This window comes from Cynocephalus volans, chromosome 8 (assembly GCF_027409185.1).
Source record: "Cynocephalus volans isolate mCynVol1 chromosome 8, mCynVol1.pri, whole genome shotgun sequence".
NCBI lineage: Eukaryota > Metazoa > Chordata > Mammalia > Dermoptera > Cynocephalidae > Cynocephalus > Cynocephalus volans.
The window spans coordinates 22,871,678-22,888,702 of record NC_084467.1 but is presented as its reverse complement, the minus strand read 5'-3'; the positions used below and the strand labels follow the sequence as shown (position 1 = coordinate 22,888,702).

Genomic DNA, 17,025 nt, shown 5'->3' with positions numbered 1-17,025 from the left:
ACGGCGCAGGCGGCCGGAGCCCCGCAGCCGGGGATGCGCCAGGGCCCGCGCCCCCTCCCTTGTCTCCGCCCGCGGGCCCGGCCAACTCGGGCTTCTGCTGCGCGTCCCTGGCTCCGAGCTCCGCTGCGGAAAACCCGAGCCGGGGCGGCTCCCCGCCTCGCAGCCCGGGAAAATCCGGGGGTGGCCGCCAGGGATCTCCAAGCGGCCTGGGCGAGGCGGCCCGAGCTTCCCTCCCGGATTTGGGCCCCGAGACTGGCGCCCCGAACCTAGGCCCGTCGGTTCAGTCCCTGCCTCCCATCTTTTCTCCGCAGAGCGCCCAGACGACTGCGAGATGACGGCTGGGAGCCCCGGAGACTGCGGGGAGGTGCGGAGGAGCCCCGAGGGCCGAGTCTCCCGCCTGGGACGCCGCCTGGGCCGGCGGCGGCGGCCGCGCTCCCCGCCGGAGCCTCTGCGGGTGCGGGCGCGGCTGAGGCTACGCTCGCCGTCGGGGGCGTTCGCGGCGCTGGGGGCGCTCGTGGTACTGGTGGGCATGGGCATCGCGGTGGCCGGCTACTGGCCACACCGCGCCGGGGCCCCGGGCCCCCGGGCGGCCAATGCCAGCTCTCCCCCCATGAGCGAGCTGCGACGCGAGGGTCGCGGCGCGGGCCGCTCCCACGGCCCGCACGAGCGGCTGCGGCTCCTTGGACCGGTGATCATGGGCGTCGGCCTGTTTGTGTTCATCTGCGCCAACACGCTGCTGTATGAGAACCGAGACTTGGAGACGCGACGGCTGCGCCAGGGCGTGCTGCGGGCCCAGGCGCTGCGCCCCCCCGACGGCCCCAGCTGGGACTGCGCTCTCCTTCCCAGCCCCGGCCCCAGGACTCCCCTTGCCATTGGCTGCGGAGAGCCGGAAAGTTGGGACCTGTCCCCGCGTCGGGGTACCTCACCCGTCCCTTCAGTGCGGAGCCTGCGTTCAGAACCTGCTAATCCTCGCTTGGGGTTACCTGCCCTGCTCAACAGCTACCCGCTTAAGGGCCAGGGGCTGCCTCCACCCTGGGGTCCGCGGACCCAGACTGGCCACGTGATCATCACCGTGCAGCCCTCTGGTTGCATTGAACATTCCAAGTCTCTGGATCTGGGCCTTGGGGAGCTCCTCCTTGGGGCCCCAGCAGCTCGGGACTGTGCTCACCGAAGCTGGCCACGGCTGGACCGCCTCAGTCTGGGGGGGTATGCCAAATTGGGAGGAGGAGGGGACTTGAAAGCCCGGGTCTGAAGAGTGCGAAGGGGACAGTCTGCAATGAGGCTGCAGCATGGACCATGGTATCAGGACCAGAGGACCAGGAGTCCCAATGTCTAGTAGATACTTCAGTCACATCCCAGCCTGGGGATGGATGCTCTGACCACAGCAGCTGCTAAGGCATCCTGACCTGCATGTGGGCAGGGAAATGCCAACTGCACTAGGGTTCATTGAGCTAGAAAAAGTTCTTCTTAATGTGGAGTGTGGAGACCAGCATGACTCGGCCTCAGGAATTTCTTCTGCTTCCATATGTGGCCTTAGCCCTGGACAGGTACCTGAGGGGGCTGGAGATCTAGGCCAAGTTGATTGGGAGATGCACCTGGTGTCTTGGCAAACCCAAAGTGATGGGCAAGGACCCCTAAGACATGGAGGGTAGGTTGGGATGTTACAGGCTGGAACAGACTCCTTCCAGGGTGGCACTGGGGATGGAGTTTGAGCCCCTGGAAAGTTGGGAAAATGGAATGGAGCTGAGATCTTCCACTGCCATCTAGGATGGGAACTGAGCCTTGAATTCCCATCACCTCAATCCCTTTCTTCCCTCAGCCATGCAGGGTATATCCCACTAGGGCTACACTACTGCCAATGCCTTCATACTGAGGTCTAGCCTCTCCCCAAACAGGTGTGAGAAGCCCCCTTCTCTCCTTACTTCATTGTGGCCTGTGCTGCAAAGTCTCCATCCAGTTGGTAAAAGGCATTTGCAAGTTCTCAGAAATCCCTTTATACAACATTGAAGCTGTATTTTGGCTAATGCTTTAGAAAATGGCTTGAGCTTAGGTCTCCCCCAACCATGTTTACTTTTTCCAAGTTGCTGGTAGGAGAAGAGAAATTTAAAAGCGGATCAATCCTCACAGTCAGCTCCCTCTTTTTTTTTTTTTTTTTAAAGTTTATTGAAAAATGCAATACAAGAAGCAAGACCGAACACATATCTAAATACTACAACCACTTCTCTTACTACAAAAGGCCAGAACAGCAGACCTAATTATTGCCTATTTAATTGAAGGATTTTGCCAATTTGATTCTGCTGCCATAGTTCCTATTTTGTCAAGAAATGTAAACAACTACTAGATATTGTTCATAATTTTTAAAAAATTTACAAAGCTCCTTCATTTTTCTCACCAAAATAATAAATCTGAGAGATTTGTAAAAGCAACCAGCCTGGTGCTGAGATCCTGGACAGAGATTTCCCATGAGCAGCAAAGGGTGTTGGTCAGGCTTCAGCTCGGGCTGCATTCCCCAAGGTGGACTGTCATCTCCTTATCTCCAGCTGCCCAGCATTCCCCTAGAACACACTGATGGGCCTGGGGAGAGGGGGACAAAGGTGCCCTGACATGTCCCTGCAGTTAGGCGCCCTAAGTGCTCAGCTTATGAATACAGGTCTTGCTTTGTGGGTGGGCAGCAGAGACCTCATGTGGCTTGGAGAAAATCCTTATTTCTCAAGTGAAAATAAACTTGCAGTGAGAGTTACTGTGGTGTGTCTGAATCACTTTAGGAAAATTGCTGCCAACTCTCTGACCCTGGAACTATAACTCTCCTCCCCCTCTTCACCACTTCTACCTGGACAGAGTCTGTTTTTCCACGCACACACACACACACACACACACACAAACTGCAGAAAAAGAATCCAGAAAATTGGCAAACCCCAAGATCTGTTGCCAGAGAGGGAGGAAAGGGGAAGAGGCCTGGAAGGACACCCCTCTTGCTAGGCTTGTTCCAATCATAGCTTCTCAGAGCTAAAAAGGCATTAAGAGTTCTTCTGGCCCAATTTACAGACAAGAAAGCAGAGAGGAGAAGTGAGTTGGTGACAGAGATGAGGTAAAGTTTAGGCCCCCAGATTCACTGATCTGGATAGCACAGAACACTCAGTATGCTAAAATTGTAAAGGGACATGGTGTGTCCTCTTCCTTTCCCCTCGCTCATTCTGCAGGTCTGTGAGCCCCAGTAGCTCTTACAGCAGGACAGCTGGCCACTGGGAAGTGAGCTCACATTCCATGACTGTTTGATGGGAGTTAGGTTTTTTTTTTTTTTTTGGCAGCTGGCTGGTATGGAGATCCGAACCCTTGACCGTGATGTTACAATACCCTGCTCTAACCAAGTGAGCTAACAGGCCAGCCCCAATGGGAGTTGGATTTCTAACTTGCCGCCTTCCTGGCATCACGGCCCAGGCTTGGGCACCACCCAGAAAGCCCCATCATTTCAGACCTATGCCCACAACCTGTAAGTTTGTACCTGAGACGGGACAATCTCCTTTCCCCCAAGCCTGTCACCCATCCCACATGTGCTCTTCCCTTCCCTCCTGTTGGTGGTAACAATCTCACATGAGTACTAAAAGAAAAATGCACACACCCCAAATCAGTTCAAGGCAGCTGAGTCTGTCTGAACAAAACTCAGCTGGTAAAGACTTTGGACACGTGCTGCCTCTCAGTGTCAGGAGCAGAGGTTTTAGAGTTCCCTCTTGCTCACTGCCCTCAAGCCCACAGCAGTTGCTGTCCCTGACCCACTGTCTATCTCATGAAGTTCACTTCTAGCCTAGAATTAGGATTTTAAGAAGCTTCCAGGAAGATCTGTTTGTGAGAAATAAGCTGGAAGATTAGAGAAGCCCTGTTGAATAAAAATGCCCCTAAATCCTTACCAGGAATTGGGGAAACCAGCCCTCTTTTCAAAACCAAAACCAACACCCCCCCCAATAAAAAAAAGGAAAAAGAAACTAAACTCAAAATCCACCACAAAACCAAGCCTGCGAAACCTGACAGACCTCAGATGGCAAGAGGGAGTGAGTGGAGCTGGGGCTTGTACCCCGTCGTGTGTTGTCTTGTGGGAAGGATGGCCCCTAAAAGCCAATTCCCTTGCTCCAGAAGCGTGTCCTCAGGCAAATGCCTGTTGGGAGAAGAAAGGTCAGAGAACACAACCTCCTCTCAGAGCCACATTCCTTATCCCAGGATGAGAAAGAGGCCCAAGGATGGTTACCTGGAAATACTTCTTAGCAGGCCTGGATTGAGGTAAACTTCACCATTCCCCAGTGTGAAGTGCACACTCCCAGAACTAGAAAACCTTATTTTAAAAACCTCATTAACTTTCCTTCCCCAAATCATCACCAAAAATGTTCCATTAGAGCTTTTGGTCAAAAGTGCCTATTTTTCCATGAGTTTTGGTCTCCCAAGATGGGAGCTTGGGGGAACACTTAGCCACGGCTTTTGATGAGGTAAAAGGGCAGTGGGGCGGTGAAGGCCATGGATATATTCAAACATTCACAGTATAAGATAGATCTGAAGCAACTTCTTATGTCTTTGACCTAAAGAAGCTTCAAAAAGAAGGAACAGGAGGGAGGAAGGAAAAACAATACTACATTCTTAGCAGAGATCTCTGCCTCACCAAAATCACCCTCAACAAAGGGTCAGGGACACTTTTCAGGGGTCTGTGGATCAGGGCAGTTGCTCTGCCTGACATTCTGGTAAAGTCACATCACTGGCTCTGGGAAAGAGCTGGTTCATGAAGTTTCTGCTGTCATTCAAAGGGTATAAAACTAAGGGAGCAGCAGGAAGTCCCACTAAACTGGCTTTGGCCTCAACACAGCTGACAGAGTCTTTGGAGGATTTCCCAAAGAATTCTGTGGATGCTGTCAGTATCTGGGCTGGAAATAAATGGGGAGAAGCTAGTTTGAAGGGGTTACAAACCACTCCATGAAAAAAACCAAAAACTTTAAAAACAGTCCATACAGTGAAAAGTTGAACAATTTCTCATATCACAATATAGAAAAAGGTCTTCAAAAGGATCAGTGATATCTAGAAGAATCTCTTGGTATAAACTCCAAATAGAAAATGAAATTAATTTTCTGGCAGTTTAGAATAATCTTGAGAGTCTGAAGTCTGACTATTGCAGGTTAGCTTCTTTATCATTTTGCTGGTTTCTCTTGGATGGCAGAAGGGCAGGGAGTTGGGGGTAGGAGAGTTCCTAGAGGAAAGAAAGAGGCAAATTTTAAAATCCTGCAAAGAAGAAAGCTTCCCAGTCCCATTGCCAAGTTCCTGTGGCCATAAGCAACAATCAGGACTTGGGCGGTTTTATCCTACTTGAGGGCCCAGTCCTACCTGGTGATTGATGGCTTCTTTGTCATTTGTAAACTACTTCTAGGCATGAATTTATCCGGACCCCTGGCTCCCAAAAAGCAGCTTCCCTGCTTCCAATTCTCTAGTCTGGCCCCAGAACTTCAGCCGTTTCCCCCCTACCTTCCCCAGCCCACCCATTTCCAGACAGCCTGGTTCTGCTCTTCTTGTTTTTTTCTCCTCCTCTGGACCTCCCAGGTTCTGGCTCAGAGATAACTGTGACAGCAGAGAGCAGAGTGGGGGAAGGGGAAGTGAAGAATCAGGAGGATGCATGAAGATTCAGGAGGTAGGTGGGGGTTTACATCTACGTTTGGGGTATCTCCTACCCAACACTGCTGGCACTGCTAAGGGCAAGAGGACACAAATGACCTGGCTGCTTTAGTTGGAGCCAAATACTTAAAAATCTTCTATATCTTCCTCATCAGTCTCAAGTCCCAGGGTGAACACCTCTTTAGGGGGATGGGCTCCCAAAGTGTCCAAGGTTCCTATCCAGAGCTCTCTCAGACTGGGACAGTGGGCACCCTCAACCCCATAAGAAAAACCCCTTACCTGAGCTTATTCCTCCGCGATCTCGGTCTCCTGATGGACAACCACCTTAGTCACCGACATGTCTGGGTGCTGCTCCTTGGCCTCCTTGATGGCTTGTACGAGGACCTGTGAAAGACAGAAACAAAGCACATCAGGCAAAAAGCAGCCTGGCTAGTGAAGGAAGGCAGGGATCATAAAACATCATTTCTCTGATGTCCTGAAAAATACAATCCTTCTGTCTGCAGTATGAGGGCATTTAGGCTAAGTCAAGCTGATAATTACCTTACCCACCCTATCTTGCCTAGAGGCTCCTGGACTGATAACACAGAGACAGGGAAGGTTAGAGCTATCTTCAAGTAATTGGAGAGCGACTTCAGGGGTGATAACTGCACCTATCTGGGTGGAGTGAATCTCAGAGGATTCACTCAAGAAGTGAATCTAGAGGACAAAACAAAAATCTGTGTTCAACACAGAGTAATTGTGAAGTTCAGGACAGGAAAGGAAAGAACGAAAGGAAAGAAGTTCAGGACAGGACTGCAAAAAGAAAGAGATGTCTTTGGCTAAAGTAAAACAAAGGAAGGAAAGGGGGGAAGACCTATTACATGCCATGCAATGGCCTAAGTACATTACTTATTATTTACTTAAACTTCACAGCAACTCAGTTAATTAGGGTAGAATCATTATTTCCATTTTATAGTGAGGAAACTGAAGTTCAGTGGTTAAATAAAGTGCTTATTGTTTCACAGCTAGTAAGTAATGCAATAGGGATTTTAACTCAAGTCCATCAGACTTCCCTCTTTATCACACTGTCCTTTTGTTTCCAAGAGGGACGCCCTTTGAGCATCTGGAAGAGTTTTGATTATTTTAGAAAAGGTAAAGAGCAGAGGTTAAGTCAAAGGAGAGCAATGAAACCACTCTCTTTGAACAGCAAGTCTCTGAGCCTGCAAGATCCCTATTGGAAAGGACTCCAGCCAGAACTGACCAGCTAACAGCTCACCCTGGCTCTTAAGACCATCTCTAGGAAGGACAAGGGAAGAAGGAAAATTCCTCTTCTGCTCTCTTGGCTCCATGAAAGGTATTCTGCCACCTCTACAGGCCCCTGCTCACCCTCCCTGATCCTGTTTGCCCAGCCCATCTGCTCACACTTCAGGTCCAGCTCAGGCCTTCTCCTTGGTGACTCTACCTACACCCATCTCTCTATGAAAGCCTGCACCGCACTGCTTCTCTTTAGCAGTCCTTCTTTAAGTGCCTCCCTCACCAGCCAGACTGTGGCATATCCTATCCCTTGCACGTATTCTTCAGTACTGAACTGAGGGACACTGTAGCATCTCTCTGAGCTATCAAGAGTGCCTGTCCCTTTGTCACACAACCCTGGAAGAAAACTGATTATCTTCATTTTATGGATGGTGAAACTACAGCTCAGAGAAGTAATATAAGTTGTTCAAGGACACACAAACAGTAAGTCGCAGAGTCAGGATTTAACCCAGGTCTCTCACTCCAACCCTAAACACCTTCTCATCCCACTGTTCTTGCTGTCTAGCGCAGACTGAGCACATAGCAGGGACACAAATAATACCACACTGAAGAAGTGAGTGCAGGCTGGTAATGCAGCAGGACTCAATGAGCTAGGCAAACAGGTTGCAAGGTCTTCCACATGGGCTTTGCAGCCTTGTTTCTGGGACCCTGAGCCCAATATTCTCTGCTGGAAGTCTCGCCCTGCTACCAAGGGAACTGCCAGCACTGCAGTTCAGCTCGGTTTTTCTTTTTCTTAAGGCACTCAGCATATCAGCATAAAGGCCAGGGAATTATTGCTCTAGCAATCCTGTCAATGATTACAGAAGAATTTGCATGCAGTCTCTTCCACCCCCTCTTCTCTGCAGCTTTACTGTTCTAACCTCACTCAGCAGAGAATTGGGAACATTAATCCTGACCTTATTATTTGCTAATTGCTTGTAGCACACAATTAGCACCTAATTAACATAAAAACATAGAATTTTAGTGCTCACAAGGGCCCAGAAATTATCTAGATCAACCCACTCTCTTTTAGGAAAGGAAAAAAAATCAGAGATAAAGTGATTTGCCCAAGGTCACACAGCAAGTTGGTGATAGATCTAGGACAGAAACCAAGTTTCAAGTCTCCTGGTGTCTTGTCCATCACACTATGTTTCCCCTAGTCTCCTCAGCTATTACAGCCCTATGAGGACAGAGATCATGCCTTCCTTTGGTTCTGATATCCTCTAGCATGGCTGTAGGTATACTATACCTTCTGAATAACAATAGCTTCATTTACTTGGAGCCCACCATGTGCCACATGCTGTACATCCAATATCTCACTTGATCTTCACAGCAACCTTGAGGGGAAGGTACTATAATCCTCATCTTATGGATGAGGAAAGGGAGGTCCAGAGAGTTAAGAGCTAGCATATAGTAAGAACCAACATTTAAACTCAAGTCTTTGAGTCCAAAGGCCATGTTCTTTCCACTACACTTCCTGGCTTCCCCAATCTTTGGCCCCATCCCACAGGCCTCTGTGCTTTGATTGCCTTTGTCCTTCTTCTCAATTAAGAGCTGGAGTAGCTGAAGAGGCTTTTTGGAGGTGAACATGGCAGAAATATCCTTTGCAAACAAATTCCTGTATCCATCAATCTTCCTTCCCAGGGACCCCCCTCCCATGCCCAGAATCTTCTCAACATTCTACCTGATCATGGTCAATATCGGCATCTCCAGTGATCACAATTCTCTTTTCAATCCGGGTCTCTGAAATCCCACCTTTTACAGTCTGGAACCAAAGGGAGGTGGTCATATGAGATTAGCAATATAACAAGAAAGAAAAGAAAGAAAGAGCAAAGATTATTCTGAAAGCTCCACTCTAAATTTTATTCGACTGCTGGGTACTGCATAGGACAGTTTTTTTTACCCACTTGTCCAAAATCTTGGCCTGACCTGCTAAACACACCTCTCTACTCCCTGGGATTGCTAAATTTTTTTTTTTTTTTTTTTTTTGGTCTTTTTCGTGACCAGCACTCAGCCAGTGAGTGCACCGGCCATTCCTATATAGGATCCGAACCCACGACGGGAGCATCGCAGCGCTCCCAGCGCCTCACTCTCCCGAGTGCGCCGCGGGCTCGGCCCACTAAAATTTTTAATACACTAAACAAGAAGTCACAGTTCTCTACTTATTTACTTTCTCCTTTTTCTTCCTTCCAAATACCACAGAAACTCAGCAAATAAACACAGCAGGTATTCTCTTTGCTCTTATCCTATACCTTTTAATTATTTTCAGAAGGAAAAAAAAATCAGAAGACTATGAACAAAAATGTCACACAGCTTGAAATTGGGCTCTTTTATTTAAAAGAATTTTCATATTATCGATGTCAAAAGATCCTCAAATAATCTCCTGAGGGTAGGCAGGTTTCTCTTCCTGACAGATGAGGAAAACCAAAGTCTAGGTACATTAAGTAGCTGACTTTCAGTCACCTGTGTTTTGGTGACAGAACTTGGTCAAGAACCTAGTTTTTCACCTAAAAGAAAATACATTTTCCTCTAATACTACAGCAAACACGAATTGCCAATTTTAGATATCCTGTCCCTCTTGCTTTCCATATACCATATTCTAATAACTCCAATATTTCAGCATCCAAATTATTGTTCCCACAGCCTTGACCCTGGACATGACATAAAAATTCTTTGTCAGACCCAAAGTTCTGATTTTTGGCTATGGTTGTATAATAACACCAACAAAATAGTAACACCAACAATACCTGCCTTTAAGCTGGCTTTTTTAATTTAAGGAACTCACTGACCAGAAGCAGATGTATAAAGAGAACAACACACCTGACTTTATGAGACTACTAAGTAGGTGGGGATACTCTCAGGGTCTCCTTAGGTTTATTGCTGGGGAAAGCAGCAGGACCTTTCTATCTGGGACACTTGGAATAATTTGGCTCAGCAGTGATGGAGCTGAAAACTTTTGCTTGTGGACCGCGGTCCTTCTTGTAGAGAAGTGGCAGCAAGCTCAGCATGTCACTGGATTCCATAAGGAAGTTCCAGCTGGTCTTTTACCTTGGTAATCTGAGTCGTGGTGGTGCTGCTTGTGGTCTCAGATGTGATGGTCTGAGCTGTCAGCAAGACTCCTGGGTCCAAGTCCCCATTGCTGTCATCAGCCTGCAGAAGAAAGCACAGCTCATCATCATGCCTCTCTGGAAGCCTTGTGTGCAAATGTCACAAGCTGCAGCTTTGCTCTTCAGCTGTAGTTTTTTTGTGTGTGTGTGTGACCAATAAGGGGATTGCAGCCCTTGGCTTGGTGTCACCTGCACCGCACTCAGCCAGTGAGCACACCGGCCATCCCTATATAGGATCCGAACCCGCAGCCTCGGCACTCCCAGCGCCGCCGCGCTCTCAGCGCCACACTCTCCCGAGTGAGCCACAGGGTCGGCCCAGCTGTACATTTTAATGCAAAAATCTAACTCCCTTACACGATCTCTTAATAAATAAAATAAATCCCCTGGGAATATGGCCTCTTCTTAAAAAGTTAGATGGGTACAGTTCCCTTAGCATTGGGTCAGTGACAGGAGTGGATCAGAAAGAGGACGCAGAAGTGTAACCACAGGTTCAACAAGAGTGACAATAACTATGCACATGTACAGTATTTTATGGCTCTCAAAACATTTTTATTGATGCTCATACCAGCCCTATGAAATTAATAGAAAGGACGGAGATTTACTAGCACCCTCAGTTAAGAAAACTCAGGCACAGAAAGGTGAATGATTTGCCCAAGAACTCAAAACTAGTAAGCAGCAGTTGTTCTCTCTACAGATATGATGTTCTTTATACACCATCCAAGGCAGAAAAGGTGTAAACTCTTGGTTGCTAAGGCATGGGTAGATTCTGAATCATAGGATAGAACTTTCCAGAAAGAACTAGAAAAGGTCCTTCCTGGGGTTTAAGGGGCCAAGGGGTCTCAGGCCATCTTCTTTAAAGATTGAGATGACAGACTGGAGCAAATGAGATAAAAAATTTCTCTTTAAGGAAAAGTGGGATAAAACATGCACAATATGTCTCAATGACATTTCTGGCAACAAAACTACTATCGAAAGTGATCCTTCTTATTAGGAAGGGTTTTAAAGTATTTAAAATGCCAGGCTACACAACTAATTTATACAGAGAACAAAGGCTGGGGCTACTTATTATTTCTCCAGAGTTCACTATATTATGACCAAAACAACATATTATATTCAGGCTGAGAAATGACATTAGCAAAAAGGAAGAGAGACGGTTGGCAGGGGCCAACCAGATGAACAGCTGCTGTCTGAGCTGGGACCCAAACCAATCTTCAAACAAGTTTCTTGCCCTAAGTCCTTTTTTAAAAAAACAAACAAACAACAATAACAAAAAAACCCCGAAAACTAGTTTTATTTTAAAACCAAGTGCATAGCACTCATCTAATTCCATTGGTGTAGACTTTAGCAATTGATTGCTATTTGCAATTAATGTTGTAACATATGTACCTTTTGTTTTGCAGTCTGTACTTGAGTACTGTTTATTTAATGGACTTCGGTAAAGCCCTTTATACATATCATTAATCTTTTCACAGTACACATTTAATGATGGTCCAGAAATCTCAAAAAGTAAAAATAAAAAAGACCCACTTTAAAGACTAATCAATAAATTAAACAAAACCAAACCCATACATCTCACCTGGACCCCCTAAAGCTAGCTGTGTGAGTTGTATTTACATTGAAACCTAATGTTTTAAAAATAGTTCACCCCACCCCACCCCACTCTGGGTAGGCAGCAATAGTAATCAATTATTTTATTCCCCCCCCCCCCAAAAAAAAGACTAATCCAGTGTTCTTTAGCTTTTTTAAATACAAATTGGGAAAGTGTTATTAACAGGTTTTTTAAAAAGGCACATTCTGCTATAACAAAAATAATATATAAACCACTTAAAAAAAACATTTGACACAACATTAAATTACCACAGGCACTATTTGCTGTTTCAAGTTGGGATCTCTATCCCAATATCTTACAGTCATAGTATTATTTAGGTAGTTAAAATACTGAAAATTGGACACCACATTGCTGGGTTCTGAATATGAATGAGAAAGATATATTCTCTTTTGAACCCACTTTCCCTCTAATAATTCAAGTTTTCTTGAGGTAAGAACTAACAAAATCCAATTAGCAGCCTTCTTTAAGGAGGAAAAGTGATGATGCTTTCAGAAAACAATTTTTATGCCTGAAAACTGCCATGAGTGAGTATTCTTACCTGAGTGGTTTTTCGTTTCATCTACCAGAGACTAACAAATCCACTTCATGTCCTATGTACTCTAAATATAAAAGTTATTTTCCTTTTAAGGAAAAGACATTTCTCTAAGAATTCGTGCTGGCAGAAGCCACCCACCCACATTCATTCACTGGAGCCATCTGGATCAGTCCATTACTGTGTTTTGAACCCCTTCCCTTCTAACAATGACCATTGGCTTGATTACTGAGACTTCTGCTGCACACACGCAACATCTTTATAATAATAAGTTTGTCTTCAATGCACACTGGGGCAGTCACATATCTGCCATGCATACTCCCTTCTATTCAAGTGCTATCTCTAAAAAAACACAAACAAAAAGACACACCTTACTAATTTTTATATCTGAAAACTTGCCTCCACCAAATCTCTTTTCTCACAGATAAGACACAAAATATACAGTTTGCCAGTTATTACAATGATTTTTCTCTTTTTACTTCTTAAGTTTTTTCCCCAAAATGTGTTACCCTCAAATTGCCCTTGCTGTAACCACTGTTTCCATTCATTACCAGTACAGTAAAGTGTCACAGGGCAGTTGTGGGCTAATCCAATGAAAGTGGCTACTGAAATTTAGTAATCAGTGCCTTTGCCTGCTTAGATTGACTAGCTGGATTCAAAGGTTGCTTGTAAAACCTGCTTCCACATAACAAAGTGCTGCTCTAGCACAACCTGAGAACTACCCTGGCTACAGCCCACTCCAAAATAAACCTATGGGAATTTATTCTATTACTGACATTTTACAGTTATGCCTTCCCTTGAAAAAACTTTTTTTTAGAGTAGTATCAAATCTGAGTATAGATCATTGATTGCACTGAGAAATACAAAACCTAAATATGTACTGTGAATGACAGGAACCACCACTTCATTCATTCTTAGCTATAATATTATGTTCTCATTTGAAAACATATCTTAGCAGGAGTATTTTAACCTGTTATAAAGGTTGTTCATACTATACCATGTAACAAAGCACGCTGCATTACAGTTAAACATTTCCAAGTTGTATAAATTCTCTGAGTTAAATGTGTTTTAATTCTAAAGATTTGAGGTTGATCACTTAGGGAAAAAACAATTATGAGCATGATTTTAAGATAAGAGATCTACTCCATCCACCCTTAATTTTAGTACATAAATCTAGATTCCTGTACTATTTATGATAGGAAGTTATATAGAATCATCTAAAAACTTTTTTTTTTACTGCACAGATCGGTATACTATAGCAATTCACGAGCTTACACTCAGTCAAAAAATCATCTGTAGATCAAAAATAAAACTCAAAACTATAGAATAATTTCAAAAAAAGACCTCTTCAAAAATTAATACTGTAACTTTCCTTCATAAAAGACTGTTTGGCAAGTCCACAGATAAACATAAGTCTTTGACATATTAGGCCCAGAACCTACCACAGGCCAAATCTCAAAATGGCAAACTGGAGTCTATACAAATTTTCTGTTGTATTGAGTGTTTTTGAAATATTTGGACCATCAGCCAGGGCTTGAACATTTTTGTCATGTGTGGATTTTTTGTAACAGGATTTAACACATACTGTCAAAGTGTTTGCAATATCTGCTTAGTCTTCTCAGGTATTCATGGTGCACTGAAAGGGCTGTTCAGTCTTCCTGATGCTGGTATGTGATGCGTTCCAAAGTCATTTGGATTCCTTTCCTTTTGAAGAAATGTTTACGAAAAGCTTGCCCCAGAGCTTCAAGTCACAAAACAGTCTGGGTCAGTTATTATCTTCATATACAATCACCTTTCAAAGCATAGAGTAATACAAGGGTAATGTTCATTTATCTGGTAACTCCGGTTATAAGAAACACTCAGAGGGCTTAACTTCTACTGGTATTGCCAGTGACATTCCAACATCAGTTTGTACGTGCCCAAGGCCCTGAACACTAGTTTGGAATCCAGCAGGACATGTTTGTAGCATGTAAGATGAGGTGTGTGTGGTAGATACAATCCGCTAACAGCTTGGTTGTTCCAATACATGATGGCGACACTGCAGTGAGGTGTGATGTGTCTGATGGAGACACTGAGGTTGCTGAAAGTGAACTGGCCATGAGGGCTGGGAGGCTGTCTGGAACACACTCAGTTGTGCTGAATGAGGTCCTGCCTGTCCTCTCTGTTTGCTTCTTTCACATAATTATCATGTACAATCAATAGCTGTTCAATATGCTGCACTAAGAACTCATAAGAGTAAGCAGTAAGACAATGTAGTCTTTTAGGCCATGTTAGAGAAAGATGAAGTACAATGCTCAAAGAATCCACACATGCAGCAGCTACTAAAGAAGGTGCATAATTTAGAAAGGCATAATCTTGCAAAAATACTTCCAGAAAGTAATCTGCATATTTTGCCATGTACAGTTTAGTTTTTTCCAAGCAAATCACTGGCCAGCCATAATGAAGACCTGTTTCCTGTACTTCTTCAGAGAGATGACACTTGATGAAATGGGCAGCTGTTGGAAGGCAGAGGTTCCACTGAAAGGTTTCTACTAATAGGTTTCATATGTAGCAAATTTCGTTTAGTTAATACGAGATTCATATTAGTCAGACAAGCCAGGCTGTCGAGCTGCTCCAGTTTGGGCACACTATCTCCTTTTTCTTCAGATTTACTGGCTAGAAGTAGACAGGAAAGCACAACTAAGTGCAGCTGCTGGATAGAGATGTTATAGCGACCCATAAACAGGTCCAGCAAATAGCAAGGCGTCAGGCAGAGGGGCAGAGAGTGAAGCGATTGCTCACAGTGGCAATCAAGTCAGCAAATTACCTCCTGAGACTTAGTTGAGGGGACCGGCCTTTGCAGGAGGGCAGTCCGCTCCTTGTACCGAAGCTCTTGGTGAGCACCGGCAGCCAGCTGTCCTCACCATGACAGCCCCTTCAGCTCCATGGGCCCCGGCGGAGCGCCTTTGTGGCGCGCCTTGCCACATGTGCCAACCTCAGTCTGGAACCGCGGCCTGCACAGCCACAGCCCCCTGGCATGCGGAGGGCGCCGGCCCGCTCATGCTGCGGAGCGTGGGCCCAGCGCCGGCCCAGCGCCGGGGCGTTGTTCCCTGAGTCCTAGCTCAAAAACCTGCTAGCTGTAGAACCTTTGGACAAATTCCTGAACCTCCCTATACCTTAGTTTTCTTAACTGTATGGTGAGTCCGAAAATAGTACCTACCTCAGATATTGAGAGGCATACTTGCGATAACAATAGTACCTACCTGAGGAACAGTTATCAGCAAGCATTTGGGTAGTCAGTAGATTTAGAGATGCTGATAACCCAGGACCAAGATGGAAACAAACTGGACTAGGATGATGGAGTCTGCCTATTGCAACATGCTTTTCAGATAACAGTGACCTAAAATACCTGGTACTGGTATTATATACATTGTCTCACATGGGGGATTTAGAAAATTGCAATTATTTTCAAAGAGAACACTGTTAGGTGACTATATTTTTCTGCCTCTTTATGTAAGTCATTTGTATTATATGCAAAGGCCTCCAGTATTTTTATGAGCAGGACCACATTGAGTCAAAACTTTGAGACACTAGGGGAAGCACAGAACGAGGAGAAAAGAATTAGGAAGGAGCAGGGTCCTTGGCTGGGTTCCCTTCCATGTGGGAATCTGGACAAAACCAGAGAGGGAACATGATTGTGATACCTAAGTCTTAAGCACAAGCCACCGTCATGGCAGGAATATTATCAGCTAGTTCACTAATATTTTCTACAACCAAGACCATTTATCTACCTTAGATTCAAACTCAAGTAATATTTAATGCAACTGTTATCTCAATTATACCTCTCAGTATCTGAGATAGGTACTATTAATATTCTCATTGTACAGTAAACTAAGATCCAGAGAGATTAAATAATTTGTCCAAGGTTCTATAGTTAATAGGTGTTTGATATGATTCAAATGACATGAAAAAAAAAATAGGCGTTTGAACTAGGACTTAGGGCAAGAAACTTATTGTTGCAAAACTAGAGTTTGGGTTCCATTTCAGACAGTAACTAACTGTGGGACCTTAGGGGAGCTATTCTGACTTTTTCTGAGGTTTAGTTTTCCTTTATAAAATACTAAAAAAAAAAAAAAGATAATACTGTAATATGGGCTCTGCCTATTCCATAACATTGTTGTGAAGATTGAAAGAAATGATAGAAATAAAAGTACTTTAGGGCTAAACCTTTTTGAAGAGATCCTCCTCTGTAAACCTGGGACTCTACCTTTATCCACCTCCCACCCACTCCTACTTTCCTTTCTGTCTCTGAAGAAGATTGAAGAGGGAGAAACACTGTTATGGTTTCCTACGTACACTCTTTCCACATGGGGCATCTTTTCCTTAATCCTCTTACCAATGTTTCCTCAAAATGGTGCTGTGGCTTTGATAGTAGCTTATAATGTTAAACATCCATTTATCCTATTCCACTCCTAGGTGTTTACTCAAAATAAATGAAATGTCCACAAAAAGATTTGTACATGAATGTTCATAGCAGCTTTATTTATATTTTCCCCAAACTGGAATTAACCCAATTGTCCATCAACAAATGAAAGGAAAAACAAATTGTGGTATATTCAGACAATGGAATATCATTCAGCAATAAAATAAAAGTGAACTACTGATTCACATAACATGGATGAATCTAAAAAACACTCCATTCAGAGAAAGAAGCCAGACACAAAAGCATACTACTGTATACTTCCATTTACTGAAGTCCCAAAACAGGCAAAACTATAGTGACAGAAATCAGAGCAGTGGCTGCCTAGAGGGATAGGGACCAAATGGAAAAGTCTATGAAGGAAGTTTCAGGAGTATCCTAAATGTATCTTGGTTACACACAT

General features: G+C 44.7%; 2 protein-coding genes and 1 pseudogene across 9 annotated transcripts in view; 1 reads left to right on the top strand and 2 right to left on the bottom strand.

Moving 5' to 3' along the window:
• The first annotated feature begins 331 nt into the window (after positions 1 to 331).
• Positions 332 to 1,311, top strand: TMEM200B (transmembrane protein 200B). Its single transcript, XM_063103847.1, has one exon. It carries the CDS (start codon positions 332 to 334, stop codon positions 1,250 to 1,252), a length of 921 nt encoding a protein of 306 aa, XP_062959917.1. The 3' UTR covers positions 1,253 to 1,311.
• A 3,680-nt stretch (positions 1,312 to 4,991) lies between these two features.
• The window catches only part of EPB41 (erythrocyte membrane protein band 4.1), a 158,052-nt gene continuing 146,018 nt past the window's right edge, over positions 4,992 to 17,025 (bottom strand). For all 8 annotated transcript variants that reach the window (XM_063104551.1, XM_063104543.1, XM_063104545.1 and 5 more), the window contains 4 exons: positions 9,964 to 10,065; positions 8,600 to 8,680; positions 5,923 to 6,027; positions 4,992 to 5,224 (listed from right to left, as the gene is read on the bottom strand). In XM_063104551.1, coding sequence (XP_062960621.1) covers positions 5,929 to 6,027; positions 8,600 to 8,680; positions 9,964 to 10,065 — 282 coding nt within the window. In that variant the 3' untranslated portion in view covers positions 4,992 to 5,224; positions 5,923 to 5,928. The remainder of the gene's footprint in view (positions 5,225 to 5,922; positions 6,028 to 8,599; positions 8,681 to 9,963; positions 10,066 to 17,025) is intronic.
• On the bottom strand, positions 13,952 to 15,089 carry LOC134383469 (cyclin-J-like; annotated as a pseudogene).